Raw genomic sequence first — 15766 nt, 5'->3', positions numbered from 1 at the left:
TGGAACTCGGATGAATCACTCTTTATTTAAGACCATAAACATGTCACAGTAAACACAATTTAAAGTGAGGAAATGAATTGACTTGAACATAAAGAAAAGGTTTTCTGCGTTTTTTTGGTAGTAACTTCATTGTAAATGGCACACGTGTTTTGACCTTGTTTGTCTTGTTGAGTCAAGCCAACTGGGAAACTAAAGAGTCGGTCCTGGTTTCAATTGAGAAAGCCAGGCTTTTGAGTTTTCCCAGACGACTGGGATCTCAACAAAGCTTGATGGTAATAAGGCCCCTAGAAGGGAAGCCAGGCCTGGCTGAAGACTCTTGAGACCGCTGTCAAGTCATACATCAAGTTAAATCTGCAGGCGAAGAGTGGCGTTTCCAGTGTTACAACGGTAAACAATGGTCATCGTTTTTAATCCCAATGGTCTCGGAGAGCACATTCATGAGTAGAGTGTTCTTTGTTGCTGGTCTCCACCTGAGAGTAAAGATTGTTTCCATGACAACGCTGTCCAGATGAATGTTGATGTAGTGCCACCTGCTTGCCCCGTGTTGAGGAGGGGCTGGGCTAGTGGTCTGAGAATCCTGGCATGGGGAAGGGCCTTGCAAACAGCTCCACCCGCTGGCGGAGCTCTGCAATGCGTGACATAGTCCCGGCGTCCTCCAGCAGGAAAGATTTAAAGCTTGACAAGTTTCCTGGAGAGGTATGGACGAAAGGTAGAGTCATAAAAACATTGTTCCAAACTTACTGAAGGCATTCACTCGCCTGTTTTCTTCTTTACGTCCAGTGCGATCTGAATTCCTTCATCAATGAAGTCCACCACTTTCTCAAAGTCTGGTTCTTTGAACTGTCGGGAGGTTAAAGCTGGGGCTCCTGAAAGACAGCAGAGACAAACATTTAGCCCTCCATACTTTCATGAAAAAGAAAACGAAACTTATTGTGTGCATCCGTATGGTCTCTCCATCTCCAACAACTTGTGCACTCCTTCTTACACGTCCTTAAATTTTTCTCCACCCTCTACTATTTCTTTTGCCCACCTGTCCATTTCACCCTGCATTCTCTTCTTCACCTCTGTTCATCTCTCGTGGAAATATAGAAGTCCAGAAAGTTCAAGTTTGTGTATGACAAGGGAGAGTTGCAGAATTGAAAGAATTAAGACCTACATTTCTATCGAAAAAGTTTGTTTGTCGGTATCAGCAACACTCTCGTCTCTAAGTGAGTGAACAACGAAATAAACAAAGCTCAGTGAGGAAATAAACACAGCGCAGCCTTCACTGCATATAAACTTAGTGGAGAATCGGGGAGTGGTATAGAATCCCTGACACACAGACAAAGACGCACAAGACAGACGAAAGGAAAACAGACACATCACAGAGTCGGATGCACAAAGAGAGGAGACAGACTTCACATAGGGAGGAAGACTGGTTGACAGATTCAGCCTCCATTCATGGGTCTTCATGAAAGAATAATCAATCGGCCGACACTGAAGTCTGACTTCACTGGCGTCAGTACCGAGCCGGAGTCCTCCAGGAGTCATCGCGCTCCTGTCGCCGGGGCAGGTGTTCTTGTTGGCAGTGATGGACACCAACTCCAGGACCCGCTCTGCCCTGGCGCCGTCCATCCCGCGAGGACGCAGGTCAACCAGGACCAGGTGGTTGTCCGTTCCACCTGCAGAGAGAGGAACTGTTTTACAGTGGATTTAAATGGGGAAAAAATGTGAGCCAGAAATGTTTTGAGTGAAACAAACACGTGTTCTCAATTGAAATTCAAAGTCAGATTCAGAATAAAACAATGATTGCTTTGCTGGTTTCTCGCGTCGCAAGCACCTGACACTAGTGTGTAGCCTTTCTTCAGCAGGGCGTCCGCCATGGTCTTGGCGTTCAGCAGCACTTGATTGATGTACTGCTTGAACATGGGAGTGGAAGCCTGCGGAGACACGACGCCGCGTCTTGTGAGTCGGCCCTCCTCATGGCTCCTCATGTTTTATGCATTGTTTAATTCATCCCATTCCGGTTTGGAGTTCACCTGTTTGAGCGCAACCGCCACCCCTGCGATGGCGTGGTTGTGAGGTCCTCCCTGCAGAGATGGGAAGACGGCGAAGTTCACCCGATCCTGGAGGTCGTACATCACCTCCCGGCCTTTTTTGTCCACAGATCGCACGCCTTTACGGAAGAAGATGAGGCCAGCTCTGCGGAGAACACGCTAGTATGTACCTGTTCCAGACTGTATTTGGAGTCTGTATTTTCAGCGCGTACCTTGCTCCACGCAGGGACTTGTGAGTCGTGGTAGTAACCAGGTCCGCATGGAGGAACGGGGAGGGAACGGCCCCTGCTGCCACCAGGCCACTGATGTGAGCCATGTCTGCCAGCAGGTAGGCGTTCATCTCTTCACACAGCTGAGAGACAGTTGACATTTATATTTCATAGATCTCAAAGCTGCGCTCATGAATCACCTTCTTCATGCGAGCGTAGTCGATGAGGCGGGCGTAAGCGCTGGTTCCTGCAATGATGAGTCTGGGTCTGAAGAGCCGGGCGGTCTTCTCCAGCTGCTCGTAGTCGATCAGCCCGGTTTGTGGCTGCCAAAAAAAAAAAAAAAAACGGTCAGTTAGATATTCACATTTGAGTCTCCCACTGAGGAATCACGGTGACTCACGTCCAGTTTGTAAGGCATGGATTCAAAGTAGATGGAGGTGGCGGAGATTCTCTTGGCGTCTGTCATGTAGCCATGAGTGAGGCTGAACATCAGAACCACACACTGTTTATCTTCAACCAAGAGCAGGTTCGCCGAGGCTGCCTGACTTTGTTATATGAAATGAATATCCAGGTAAAGTGGAATTCTTGTGACGACTCCCGAGCCGTGTGTTTACTTAAATCCCTTCTGACGTTAATACCCATAAATACTTCCACCCCTGTCCATGGACTTGTCAGAACAAGGATTAATGCTTGCGTTTATCTGTGGTCATGGGACCCTCACTGGAAGCCGCTTGACGTGAGTGAGTTGAAGTCCTTACTGTCCACCGTCCGGGAGATCCAGTCCCATGATGCGATCGTGAGGCTTCAGGACAGAGGTGTACGCTGCGAAGTTGGCCGGAGATCCGGAATATGGCTGGACGTTGACGCCCCACTGGCTTGGGTCCAGGTTGAAAGTAGCAAGCGCTCTCTTCTGACACAGCAGCTCAATCTGATCCACGATCTCCGCACCGCCGTAGTACCTGGAATATACACAAATGTTTGGGACATTCAGGATGGAGGGAGGCGAAGGAGAGAATGCAGGCAGGGTGGAGATGTTTGTGAGAGGTGGTCACTGGAGATGGATGTGGAAGCTTCTGAAATAACAACCGGGAGTCTGGTTTAAGTGCGCCTGTCTCATTACCTTTGTCCCGGGTATCCCTCCGAGTACTTGTTGTTGAGGCAGGAGCCCTGCGCCTCCAGAGCCGCACGACTGCAGAAGTTCTGACAGGACAAGCAAACATGTTGTCAAGCTCCAGAGCCACAGACGCACGCCGTGATCCTGCTCCGAATAATGTCAACATCCCAAAATAACCTGCACCTGAGCGAGATACTTCGACACCTCCTGTCCACAGGAGACATCTCTGACTCTTTTTTTCATTCTAAATGTATTGACTTCATGAACAGCTGGTGGGTTTTAGCTGAACGAATGAGATATGTCAGATGGTGGAAGAATGAGCTGCGCAAAGAAGTATTTATAAAACTGTTTTATCTGCTTCACTCTTTAAGTCACTCCGACTTGTTTCATCATGCGAAGACACTGTCATGATGGCAAACCTGTCACTGTTGAAGGAAAACCTCAATCTGAATCAGTCTCCAGTGTGACATGACACTTCTCACAACTAGGTACACAATAGCTCCTCCTGTTCTCTCGAAGGATAAGATCTATGAAGATCAGTGGCAATGAAATAAGCAGGAGAGCTAATGGGATCATTTGAACGCAGCGGAAGAAAGGGGCAAAAAAAAGCCTCTCCTCTGGGAGTCAGCCTGCAGTGGTGTTTGACTGACAGATCTTTTGGATCAAAGTCACTTATTGTCACTGTAGATTTCAAAAATGAGAGATTTTACCCATGATATTGAGTCTGGAGTTGTGAGAGGTGAGAGAGAATCTGCTCGACAGGAAATACAGTCAGGAGATGCGAAGTAGCGGCAGCATCGGATCTACACACTGGATGGTGAGCAAACCCACAACATTGCACAGGTCATGCTAAAAAAGCTCAAGCAGGAATTAACCGTCTGACCTCTTTCAAATACACCTCCTTTAAAATGTTAATCCCCCGCGTACTTCAGCCAAGCTGCTCTGTATCTCTTTCAGTCTAACCTCGCTGACTCCAGAGCTATTTTTGTCGTTTATTCAAATCACTCCATTTTTCTTTCTCAGTTTTAGAAACTGACTTTTCTACTTGTGTTCTCTTTTTCAAGGATCAAATCTTGAGGTGCGACATCGAACCATTTGACCTGCAGTGATGTGATTCCGGTCTCCCCTCCTGAATATCTATATTTTTCCCCACTTGGAAGGTGACGTGTAAGTGCTGGTTAGTTTTTCTAACCATCGTCGTGGGACTCCAGCTTTTTCCTGCTCATGTTTGAGGCAGGTGAGATGAGCAGCTCTCATGACTCTTCACATCTCCCTTTAAACTCCAGTGTTTCTTGGATAAAATGTACTTGTCTTGCTTATTCAGTGAACCTTGGAGATTAATATTTCATAAAGTGGGATCTTGGATGATGTCTAGAAAAGGTTAAAGGTCTTCTAGACCAGCATTTTTAGTGTGCTGTGGAAAAATGATCCAGTTCCTAGATAGAGGTGGGCGATATGATGCCATTAAATCGTGACAGTTAGAAGGTGTTGAGGTGTGGAGACCAAGGTGAGGAGATCACATGGATTCGCTCGCACTCTTTCTGTACACTCTACTGTAGAGCTCCAGTGTGTTGATGTGCTGATCTGTCTGTCAGTCAAAGCAGCGCTGCTGTGGTGCGCGGCGCTCCTCTTCCCACACACTCACAGCCAAGAAGCCGCTCACATGCGCAACTTCCAGCTGCTTTTAAAGCTGATGCACCTCTAACTTGACCACACACTTTCACCACAGAACCATGGAGGGAGGGAGGGAGGGATCCTTGTCGGACCCGTGATGCCAAAGACTGTCTGCACCGCAGAGCTAACGGCTAATGTGACGTCTCACTTCAAAACTTTGACACTCATGGACTGTCAAAGTTTGCTTTGTGATCTAAAAGTTGTCGACAAACTAAATGCACAACAAAATAAATGCGCCCCAAAATGTAAAGAGAGAAAGAATCATTGTTTTTATGAAGCAAGTTCAGGCAAAGAATGGTAAGGATTTGTCTGGAAACTCGAAGCTACAATAAAATCATGCAAAAGAGAAGTGATAAAATCCAAACAGTGATTTAAAGTAAGTAAAGAAATAAATAAATCATGATATATTTTGCCAAATTGCCCACTGCTTTCTGGACACATTTGAAACAAATACATTTTCTGCCATTTGTTTCTGCAAGTAGCCTGGTAAAATAACAAGCGAGTGTCAGTAGCTACAGTTTTTCACTATTGAAAAGGGATTTTCTATCGGACTTTAAGCACAAGTGGACTTTGGCTGAGGTACCTTCGGTGGTGAGCCACGGAATTTTTTTTTCAATGAACCAAGGGTGCTGTGGCTAGAAAAAGGTTGAAAAACATTGTTCTAGACAGAAAAAATGTTCAGTTTAAGCTTATAAAAGAAGTAAAGAGTACTGCGTTTACACAACTCTGACCTCTAAGTCCTTGCAATTGATCCGTTTTGCGCCTGCTGTACAGAATCTGGAGCAATAGAACTGTCTAAAATGAGCACTCTTATGGCTTGTTTTTCACACGTGACCTCAAATCCCTGTCCATAAACATCCATTTTTTAGAAGTTTCTTGAGCCACGAAATGACTCGGCTGGTCATGTTAGGGGAGAGATCCACTCTACCTCTGATGCGATGAGCTCCAGTCCTCTGCACTGTCTGTCCTTCTCCTGCTGAAGGAGGCTCCACATTTCTGGGTCGTCCTGGGCCAAACTCTCCTGGCCCCTCCACCCTCCAGCGCTGGTGCTGCTGTACCAAGCTGTCACCTGTCGCCCCAAACATCCCGAGGCCCGGAGGAGGAGAGGCTGCCAGGTTTGGTGGAGAGACACAATTGTTTTAAGCAGCAGACAGACTTGTGTGCTGTGCAAGATCTGATGCAGCTACACACTGACTGGGCGCAAGGATTCTGTTTTTTTGTTGTTGTTGTTGTTGTCCAAGATTACTCCCCCGGTGTCTTTTGAAAACATTACGAAGAACGCGCCGTAGAGAAAACACTTTCATCACCCCAAATTATAATACGTTGCATGAGGGGGGAGGTTTGGAAACAAGGGAGTTGAAGAAATGTGCCTTTTGATGTTCTAACAATCCATTAAATGAAAGCAAGTGAATTCAAAAAATGCAGCTGCTTCAGAAATCCTCCAACATGAAAAGTAAAACGTGGGCTGGACCGACACACAGTGACTTACTTATCAGGGACTTGTTTGTTGAAACCTGCTGTTGCGTAACTTGTGTGCTACTTTGCCCAAATACTGAGATTATTGTTGCGTCGTGTACATACGTCGACGCATTTCCTTTCATCTTTTCCTTCTCTCTGGTATTTTAATTCTTACAACCGCCTGGGAAAAAAAAGCTGTGAGGCACAATAGAGGTAGAATTTTCTCCTTTGACAGACTCAGATAACAACAGCTATTAGACAAACGCTTTTGAGAGTGGAATATACGACAGTGTGGTTCACCGAAACAGAGCGTAAAGCGAATTTCTCCTGGTGCGTTTTGAGGTATGGTGTGTAATATTAGGAATACTCACCCGCACTGAGTGCCGCAAAGAGATCATGTCTGACAGCTGGATCAACAGGAACCTTCTCAGGGAGCAAAAGGTTAGCTCTGATAGTGGAGAGAAGCCGGGACATGCGCAGTCTGTGTCCCTGGTGAACTTTACCACCGCCATTTTTTCCAAAGGAGATTGTCAGTCAAGCAAAGCTACTGCAAAAAAGATATTTGGCTTCAAACATTTACACGCATGAGGTTCAAAAACTGCACGGAGATGAGGGTGAAATGACTTGGAATGGAAGGATGGATTTCAGTTTCAGTTTCAGCCAAAGTGCTGCTGGTTCTGGTCCGTCTGAAAGTTGTGGTCCGGGCAGACCTTCTGCACCAGCCTGTAGTCGGTGCCGGTGAAGGCGATGAAGATGCATATGACCTTAAATGGTTTGGCGCAGATCCAGGCGGCTTGAGTCTGAGTGTTTTCCGTGTAGCAGGTCTGACTCGGGTCGTACAGGCAGGGCTTGGTTTTTTTGGACCGGTTGGTTCTCTGGTACTCGACGCGGCAGTTGAGTTCGGTCATCACGTCTTGCTGCTGCTTCTCTACAGGGATCGATGAGGAGGTTAGATCCGGAACCAAGACCGTGGACTGTGAGGGAATGGCGTCACCAGTAGGATCCAGGAAGTCCCAACCCACGGCTTTGGATGGCGGGACAATGCTAACTGATATGTTGCCTAGACGTGAGGAGTTGTGGCGGAAGTAGACGCTGAAGGTGCCGTTGATATGGTCCACGATCTTCCCAGTCACCAGCAGACTAAACTTGACTGTTTTCACATTGAAATAGAAGTCGCCCCACCCGAGGATCTTCTTCGCCTTCGGGGAGGTTTTGACGTGGGGTTTTGACTTCAAGGGTGGGCTATTCAGGTACTGATCCAGAGCCTGAGAGAAGTTCTGAGGCCACCCGTACGGCCCCAGGGTGCCATAGGCTGGAGTTTTCTGCTTTGTGGAAATGACTTGCAGGTCTTTCGTGAAGTATTTGACTTTCAGTGAAGCTCCAGCAGCTTGTTCATCTTCACCAACTGGTTGGTTTTGCAAGTGAGAAAGTGTCGGACTGTCTTGGACCTGAGGGTGGCAAAATGTAGATGTAATTCATGAGCCCAAACAAGGAGCTGGAGAACATTATGTGGCCCTGGAGCCACATTCTGGGTTGCAACTTGAGAACTCCAAAAGTAGGAGACACTGAAGGTCCAAAAGCTGCAGTCTATCCAGCAGCATTAAAGAACACACACTCACAATTTTCAGTGTTGGCTTGTTGCATTAGTGCGGTAACACCCTCAACACTCACAGCCAGAGGCTTATTTTTGCCTCAACTGACTCAGCTTTGTTTAGAATTCCAGAAAAACGCTGACTGCACGCTGCCGTGACAAAACTTAAAGTACTTCCACGTATGTAGTCCGTCTTATTGGTTTATATACAAGGTGAGGAGCGAGGCGCGGTTCTCCAGACGTAGCAACAAACACGTCAAGAAATTGCAGCCCGGAGCCAGTTCAGGACGCCGCCCATTGAAGGACAATTTCACTGCTGTTGTGATATATAAAAAGAAGCGAATCAATGGAAATAATTACACTTTCATGCACCTCATCCTCTGACGGAGAGGAACATGGAAGTGTGATCAATAGGTTATTACCTCCGGGCAAGGACTTGTAACTCTTGATGCCGGGCACATTATAATTTGCTGCGGTTGTTTAGAGACTTTTGGCTCAACTTGTTCATCGATATGCTGCGGCTAAACGGCGCATCAAAGAGATGGTTTCTGCAATATTATCACGACGGCAATTGGATGTTCCATTTGTCTGTGAGCAGCTATATGGAGTCATGACGCGAGACTGTGGTGCTGCAGGAGTGATGCTTGGAGACGAGTTGTGGGCGGAGTCTCCGTGGACCGTGATGTTTGCTGATGGCGCAGTGATGGGTGGAAGTCAGGAGGAGTTTCATAAGTCCAGATCAACATCATCTGGATGGCAACGGTGGATGAGCTGCATGACTCCAGCGAATTCAAACCGTTGCACAATTCCATTTAAAAAAGACTTTTGCTTATGTAAGTGTAGTTAAGGAGTCTGTTGAAAACAGTGAGTAGGAGGTTCCGCAGGTCTCGTTGATGACTGTGAAGCAGAGTGATGGACGTTTTATGAGCAATGACTTGAAGCTAAATGACCTCTAACATAAGAGCCTTCGGAAATGCTTCCTGCTGCAACTCCAATAAAATGAATTCTGATAGGGCATTTTTGAGCCAAGTTTTGGCAGCGCAGGGTTCCTCAGCTGAAGGTGGCTGAATGATCACACCCCGCTGGATATCATTATCTCTCACCAACAAGTGGAATTCTCATCAACTCTCACCCAGCACAGCGCTGGGTGCCTGTGTCTCAATCGCCTTCGCCTGACTCCAGCTGTGCTCATTGTTACTCATCCAAATCCTCAACTGTGTGCTTTTCTCACTGTCCCTAATTGGAGCCCGCTGTGTGACAACCATGTCACAGGCTGTGTGTCAAGATGCCGACAGCGACTGCAACCGAGCTGAAGTGGATGCGAGCAAAACACCTGCAACACGAGAGAAACACCCGGAGAAACCAGACCACTGCCCTTATTCATAGGACATCAGTAAGAGCTGGACTTAAAACATGTGGACGCACATGTCTCATTGGTGACTTGAAATGTTTTTAGAATAAATCTGAAGACGGTTAGGTTTGTTTTTGTCTGAGTCAACAAAACCTGTATCCTGCAGGGTTTTTATCGAACCAGTTACGCAGGAAGTGTTGCTCATATCTTCTGCAGAGACTAAACTTTGTTTCCTCTTCAGAGACCGAGGCTTAATGATTCACTTCCATGTTTTTATTGAAGTAAATAAGGACTCAATAAGGAAGAAGACTGCCAAAAACTTGAGATTGAATTTAACATTTTTAGGCAAAAATCAATGGATCCAAATAATATATTATTTGTCTGAAAGTAGTAACTATCTTGGTAAACGTCTGACATGTGAGCATCAGTATGCAGGGTTTTTTAAAATCAATATTTCTTTATTTATTTCAGGGGACTCAAAATACTTAAAATACTGACTTAAATACTTGCATGAAGGTATATTTATTTTAATGTAGCTAACTTAGCAAAATGGCAAAGATGTCTAAAGTCTGATGTCTTTAAACAAATACATTTTCTACATGAAGAATAGAAGAGGAGCGGATGAGCGCTATATATATTTCTGCATGATGAGTTTCACACTGACCTCTTGAGGGCCAGATTTATTCTTTTACAGGGCCACATACGGCCCCTGGCTTTGCCCCGGTCTGATCTAAAGAAATGCCACAATGTTCTCCGCATCATCTGCCTGTAGTTGGTCTGTGATTTCAGGGTGGGTTCTGTCGAAGAAAAACCTTTATGCTGCTACAAATGATTGAAAGCTTCTTATGCAGCGCTGCAACCACTTAGAAAAAAATCATATTGGAATTAGTGCTTAAAATAATATTTCTCCAGACCTGATGATGGATTGTGCGACCTGAGGTGATGTGGAATCATAAAAATAAATCATATAGTGACACGAAAAGCAGTTGTAAAGCCAGAAGCAGCGTCAATCATCTCAGAAATAAGGCGAAAAAAAATCCTGCTTGGTTATCGGGTGAAATACTTACAGACGAGGAGAGTAAATAGAGAAAAGTGATCACCAAGTTGAAACTCAAAGTCCTCATCGTGTGACAAATGCGGCCGCAGATATCCATGCGAAGAGTCGGGAGATATAACACTCGGAAGAAAAGAAGCTGCAGCGAGGAAGGAATCCTAAACTGAAGTGATACTTCCTCTCGCTCTCTCTCTTGCTTCCTCCCTCCCTGTCTCTCGCTCCCTCTCTCTCCGACTAACAGCTATTCAAAAAAAAAAAAAAACACCTGCAAAAAGGTTTCAGATGTGCCATAATCACTGCCACAACAAACCATTTATTTAGAGGTTGAAAAGTGTTTCCTCAGGCCAGACAAAGCGATCCCTGCTCGCCATCCTGCTTGAGCCGGGTCTTATTATTGCTCATCTACCCAGTCCAGGTTCCGCTCACCATTTGACAGCTCTCCTGGATGTCCCTTCTCCTTTAGCCACAGGGAGGCTGACAAGATGACAAGGCCTCTCTCTGGGGGTTGGAATGAATCTACTGACAAGTTGGCTCTTGGATAGAGTCTAACGTTGGGGAGGGTTGGACTAAGAGTTGTTCACTCATTATTGTCTTCCTCTTTTCTCTAGTTTGTCCAGGCGGGTTGGGGTGCGAGGCAGGGTGCACACTCATCAGTCAACCTCTGTGTGGGAGGAAAGCGGAGTGCCTGGTGGAGACTCATGCTGCCACAGGGAGGATTCAAGCTCAGGTTCGCTCCAAACTGAGAATCAAACCTGCAACCCTGTTCAATGATGCACCCTGCTCTGCCATATATAGAAGCTGTTGAAGTCACTTTCAATATTCCGGACGTACAACACACCTTTGTGATGCTGAAGTAGAGCTTGCATTTTTTGAGTTTTATTGAGGGAAATGAAAATACATAGTGATTGTGTATATACAAAATTGAATTGTTACGTAGGAACGTTTACATTTTCAAGATGAGTATAGTGAGTGGATAAATGTTCCCTTTTAACATTTATTTTTTTGCGGCAGTTTAGTTTTCAAATCTCAAAAATCTAATTGTAAGGTTACTGCACTTTGACCGCTAGGTGGCAGTAAATCTTCCTTATGTAGTCGGACTGCTTATGGAAATTCTGTACATGTTTCTAGGGAGTGAAATAGCGTAAATCTCAACACAATAAACTATGACATTTGAAATAAAAATAAAAAATCTCTAAGTGCAACATATGGTCTCATTCATTTCGACTTCCTACATTGGGAAATGCACAGTAAAAAGTAGATGGCTTTGGCACCCTTTGTTATTTAAAATATAAATATGAACAAGCTAAAACTAAACGTTTCTATAAAACATTCTTTATTATGTGGCAGGGGTTTTTTTGTTCAACTGTCTTATACAGTGTTATTTATGTTTCTACATTTGATGCTTTTATTCATTCTATTTATTTCCCTTTTCTAGGAAAACTTCTGCACTGACAGCAGCACTGTCAAAGGCACAAATGAAATCGGCAAAGAGCTCCAGCTTTTTACTGCTCGCCGATCGCTTCTGTTCAAACCACCGTGATCTCCTGCAGCAGGTCAGCTGGAAAATAGCCCAGCTTTCGCCCTGTGCTGACTTTCAGATAGCCACCTTTCTCGTCTCCTTTCTTCACCACGATCTGCAATACAAAGCACGTTGCCGTGTATGCAGCGGCTGCTTTCATGCGTGAGTTTGGGTGGAGTTACCTGATCTTTCTTCAGGGTTATTTGTCCCATCTCTCTGTTCCCCACAAATGAGCGAGTCACCTTGAAAACCCGCTCTGCTGCTCGCACTTTGATGAGGTAGTTTGTGGGGAAGTAGCCAGTCTTCTCACCCATTTTTCCCTGGAGTTGTTGAGTTCATAAGAGGAAAAACCGACTGTAGTCAACTTTAAGCTCATGGAAGCTGCATTTATGTCGACGGCTAAACTTGTTGTAAGACATAAAGAGTGGAAGGAAAAAGCTCACCCTCCACCACTCTTCATTGGAGTCATCCAGAACTGTGATCCGGTCACCGGGGCTGAAACCCACAACAGTGTTTTAATACCAATAAGCTTCATTCAACTTTTTTAACCTGAACGTACTGAAAGTCGAGGTCATCCTTCTCTATGGCTTTGAAGCGGTACAAGGCCAGGTAGTAGTGGGACTGGGAGAAGGTTCCTTTGCTCTGTTGGTCAGTAAACAACACAAGCGTGAACCTAGTGATCCCACAAGCTACTGAATAGGCTTCAGCTTCAGATACCTTGTCATCTGCCTTTTCCCCTCCTTTCTCCTTTTTATCGTCCGGCTTCCCTGCGCGAGTCATCCGCATATCTTTATTAAAATTGAACGTCTCACTTACAATCTCACGTACCTTCTCCCCCATCCTCATTCTCTTTGGGCTGCTGATTCTCTTCTTCCTCCTCCTCCATCATCATCATCATCTGGCACAATATCATAATGCATTTCACTCTTCCTTAGGTTTGAATGAGCTTGAAGACGAAAGAAACGGCTCACGTTTTTCTTGTCGTTCTCGTTCTTTTTGCGCTCCTTGTTCGCCATTATGACTCCGACCCGCAGCGTGTCGAAGACGGGGTCATTCCGGTTTGGGTTATCTGGATATTAGTCAAATAGTTGATGCTTTAATACAGTTGTGTAGTGTAGCACTTCGATTTTGACTCACTCGGATCTGGTTGGTCACTGCCGTACAGAGGGGAGCTGTACGCCCGCCGAAATCCAGGTGGCTACAATAAAAAATAAAGTGAACCCAAGACACACCTGGTACACTTAAGTATATAAAAAAACTTACTATTTTACCAAAACACTTCTGGAATTCAACGTAGGACTGACAGGAGTGGTGGATGTTGGTCTTACAATTTTTACACCTCAATGCAAATTTGTTGTTCACTGAAAGAAAGTCAAAAAACGATCACACAGCCGCTCAAGTCACTCCAAAACGCCCGCCAGCTGCGCCACCTACAGACAATCATTCGCGCACAGACGTCGCAGAACTTCGGTTTCTTGCAGTAGTGGTCCTTGAACTTGTGGGGTTTGTCATTAACAAGCACGACGGGCTCAGGAGGAGGCTCTGGTTCCTTCTCCTCCACCTCCACCTCCTCCTCATATATGAAGTAGACCTGCAATACACAGACCAAAAGAATGTACTTCCACCTGTATTCACTTCTCCCAATATATGCCTCGGCTTTAACTCTAGATGTTTTTACTCTGCGAGGTAAAGTTTGTTATTCAAGGCGCATCTCTTTCTGTCAGGCTTTGCCCCAGCTGGTGGCTATTTTAAACCGCCTGGGAATGGTTCTTGAGACCGGTGGGGGGTCGACGTGGTCCTGTCACTCACTGTGTCTCCGTCCTCCCGCACTACGTTGTCAGGAGCCGGCGGGTTGTCATGAATATCCACCGAGTTTTTGTCATCCTCCCTGCCACGAAGACATTTGAAGGGGAAAAAAAAAAGCCACCGGTGAGGCAGAGTTCTGCAGGAATGTTCAATATCTTCAAATCAAACTCCACAAAGTTTAAAGTTTGAGCTGCATGGGTTTGTGCAGTGAGACTGAAGAGAAGCTCAATATTTGCCCCTTCGATAGTTCTATTACTGCTCCGCAAAAAAAAGAACAAGCGCTGAATGTTTAGAGCAGCGATGTAGTCTCTCCATCTGAACTGTTTAAAAATGGAAAAACTTACCTGAAGTCTGCATATATCTGAACAGTTTCACTATATGAAGTACAAATACACTATATAAATACATCATCGGAATATTTTAGGTGTATTTCAGTGTGGCTCTGTGTACTGTATTATTTTCAAATGTTCTTCAATAAAGACAGATGATGGTGACCTGCACTGCCAGGTCTTGCAATACATAGATAAACAGCAGTACAGCTGAAAATATACTCACTGGTCCATGTTGTTAGTGGAAGTATTTCAGCAGGGGTGCTCCTAGAAAGACAGTTGTGGTTACATTTAGCAGATAATATATATATTTGTCAGCATGTGAGGCTGTTGACAGTCTTGTTTTGATTCAGTTCAAGCCAATATAGTCTAAAGATATCTTGTATATGAATCGAGAAGCGCTCTGAAGGTTCTTTTACTTCGCATGCTGACTTCATTGCTTTAATACAGTGGAACATTACATGGTTTTCAGAGCAGTAGAGGTTTAAAAAAATCAAGGATTTGACTTTGTAGCTATGAAAATAAACAAGAAAGAGGCAGGGCTTTCAGTGAGACACATACATCCTATGTATACATTGTGGAACACAATGAAGAAGATGGGCATCTCTCACGTCTAAACAGAAAGCAACAGCACTCAGCGCAGTGCTCACTAGACTATTCTCGGTTGTTGAAATTGAATCTCATCGCTGCTAAATTTGGGTTCTTCTGTCTGTAAGGACATCAGGAGCGCGACTAAGGACAGCACCGAACAAATAAAATATACCAGTGTTAAGGTCTGCAAGTGTTGCTTTGTCAAGCTTTAATAAAACATCAAACTTGAGGACCAGTGAGATGTAAACGGTACCTGTTCAGGCCAGCGTGAATTGGCTTCCCTGTTGGTGGCGACTGGAGCTTTGTAGGTCAGTGGATCTGGATCTTCCAGATCTCGAGGCCTCACCTCCGATTTGGTCGGAATTATAGTCCCGTTTCAGAGTGTTTTGGCGGTGATTTCCAGTTCGGAGTTTGAGCGTCTCTGTTTGCGAGTGCAACTGTGTTTGGTTTGTGGAAGTGTTTATGCGCGTGCCATGCTGAGGGCTGCTCTGTCAGCCTGACTGTTTGGGACAGCTGGTGAACTCCGGCATGGCAGCGATGACCAGGGGAAATCAGATCCACCCTCTATCCTTGGAACATGTTCGCACCTTAACCCACTTTAACACACAAAATGAAGCTTTGGTTTGCTGTTTGTGGACGGGCACAGTCATATTTTGAACTTCTTTTTGGTTTAAATAACTAAGATTGTGTATCACTGTTGTATTTATCTGAGAGAAAATTGGGGTTTTTTTTTTAAGGTTTTTTGAACACATGGTGAGGAGGTGCTGGAGGATGGGAGGTGAGGTCCCTTGTTGAAAGTTACACTAAGACAGCCTTTAAACACAACATTGTAAGTACAGAGATTGAAGGTAGGAATTGTTAAATAGTTGCCTTTTATATTTAAGGATGAAAAAATACTTTCATTTATGTTGTTGCTGGGTTTATTTCAACCTTATCATAACACTGAACATGAAAAAATAATAATAAAAAAGGCCATTCCAGTTCTGCATTGCAATGCTTGTAATGCGTTTTTTTGTTTTTTTTTTACACACACT

General features: G+C 45.0%; 3 protein-coding genes across 5 annotated transcripts; all 3 read right to left on the bottom strand.

The window, feature by feature from the left end:
• Positions 1-11: 11 nt before the first annotated feature.
• LOC128749292 (serine hydroxymethyltransferase, mitochondrial-like) lies at positions 12-7030 on the bottom strand. 2 transcript variants are annotated; one of them, XM_053848729.1, is made up of 12 exons: positions 6863-7018; positions 5962-6141; positions 3366-3445; positions 3004-3204; positions 2646-2727; positions 2446-2568; positions 2249-2388; positions 2019-2181; positions 1820-1919; positions 1506-1661; positions 759-866; positions 12-688 (listed from the first exon to the last, which is right to left on the bottom strand). In XM_053848729.1, the coding sequence occupies exons 1-12, from the start codon at positions 7001-7003 to the stop codon at positions 561-563; spliced, it is 1602 nt and encodes a 533-aa protein (XP_053704704.1). In that variant the 5' UTR covers positions 7004-7018; the 3' UTR covers positions 12-560. The 2 variants fall into 2 exon arrangements, with proteins under 2 accessions (XP_053704704.1, XP_053704703.1); XM_053848728.1 differs by lacking the exons at positions 12-688; positions 759-866 and having other exon boundaries at positions 899-1661; positions 6863-7030.
• LOC128749294 (neurexophilin-4-like) lies at positions 7013-10638 on the bottom strand. The gene is made up of 2 exons (XM_053848733.1): positions 10501-10638; positions 7013-7939 (listed from the first exon to the last, which is right to left on the bottom strand). The coding sequence occupies exons 1-2, from the start codon at positions 10585-10587 to the stop codon at positions 7148-7150; spliced, it is 879 nt and encodes a 292-aa protein (XP_053704708.1). The 5' UTR covers positions 10588-10638; the 3' UTR covers positions 7013-7147.
• Positions 10639-11272: 634 nt separating this feature from the next.
• Positions 11273-15666, bottom strand: LOC128749293 (SH3 and cysteine-rich domain-containing protein 3-like). Of its 2 annotated transcripts, XM_053848732.1 has the most exons (13): positions 14986-15666; positions 14368-14408; positions 13816-13894; positions 13441-13597; positions 13270-13367; positions 13144-13204; positions 12978-13075; positions 12835-12904; positions 12724-12773; positions 12566-12648; positions 12450-12501; positions 12189-12326; positions 11273-12121 (listed from the first exon to the last, which is right to left on the bottom strand). In XM_053848732.1, the coding sequence occupies exons 2-13, from the start codon at positions 14373-14375 to the stop codon at positions 12014-12016; spliced, it is 1002 nt and encodes a 333-aa protein (XP_053704707.1). In that variant the 5' UTR covers positions 14376-14408; positions 14986-15666; the 3' UTR covers positions 11273-12013. The 2 variants fall into 2 exon arrangements, with proteins under 2 accessions (XP_053704707.1, XP_053704706.1); XM_053848731.1 differs by having other exon boundaries at positions 11273-12326.
• Positions 15667-15766: the final 100 nt, after the last annotated feature.

Source organism: Synchiropus splendidus, chromosome 18, assembly GCF_027744825.2.
Source record: "Synchiropus splendidus isolate RoL2022-P1 chromosome 18, RoL_Sspl_1.0, whole genome shotgun sequence".
NCBI lineage: Eukaryota > Metazoa > Chordata > Actinopteri > Syngnathiformes > Callionymidae > Synchiropus > Synchiropus splendidus.
Note: the sequence above shows the minus strand (reverse complement) of the source record. Positions and strands in the feature narration are given on the sequence as shown.

Coding starts and splice junctions, on each gene's coding strand:
- LOC128749294 (XM_053848733.1), bottom strand. CDS start 10,587: ATGGATATCTGCGGCCGCATTTGTCACACGATGAGGACTTTGAGTTTC. Junction 7,940..10,500: donor TCTATTTACTCTCCTCGTCT/GTAAGTATTTCA, acceptor TGCCACCCTCAG/GTCCAAGACAGTCCGACACT.
- LOC128749292 (XM_053848728.1), bottom strand. CDS start 7,003: ATGGCGGTGGTAAAGTTCACCAGGGACACAGACTGCGCATGTCCCGGC. Junction 3,205..3,365: donor GAGGGATACCCGGGACAAAG/GTAATGAGACAG, acceptor TGTATATTCCAG/GTACTACGGCGGTGCGGAGA. Junction 2,389..2,445: donor ACTACGCTCGCATGAAGAAG/GTGATTCATGAG, acceptor ACTGTCTCTCAG/CTGTGTGAAGAGATGAACGC.
- LOC128749293 (XM_053848731.1), bottom strand. Junction 12,649..12,723: donor GGGAAAAGGCAGATGACAAG/GTATCTGAAGCT, acceptor ACTGACCAACAG/AGCAAAGGAACCTTCTCCCA. Junction 12,502..12,565: donor AAGGATGACCTCGACTTTCA/GTACGTTCAGGT, acceptor TGTGGGTTTCAG/CCCCGGTGACCGGATCACAG.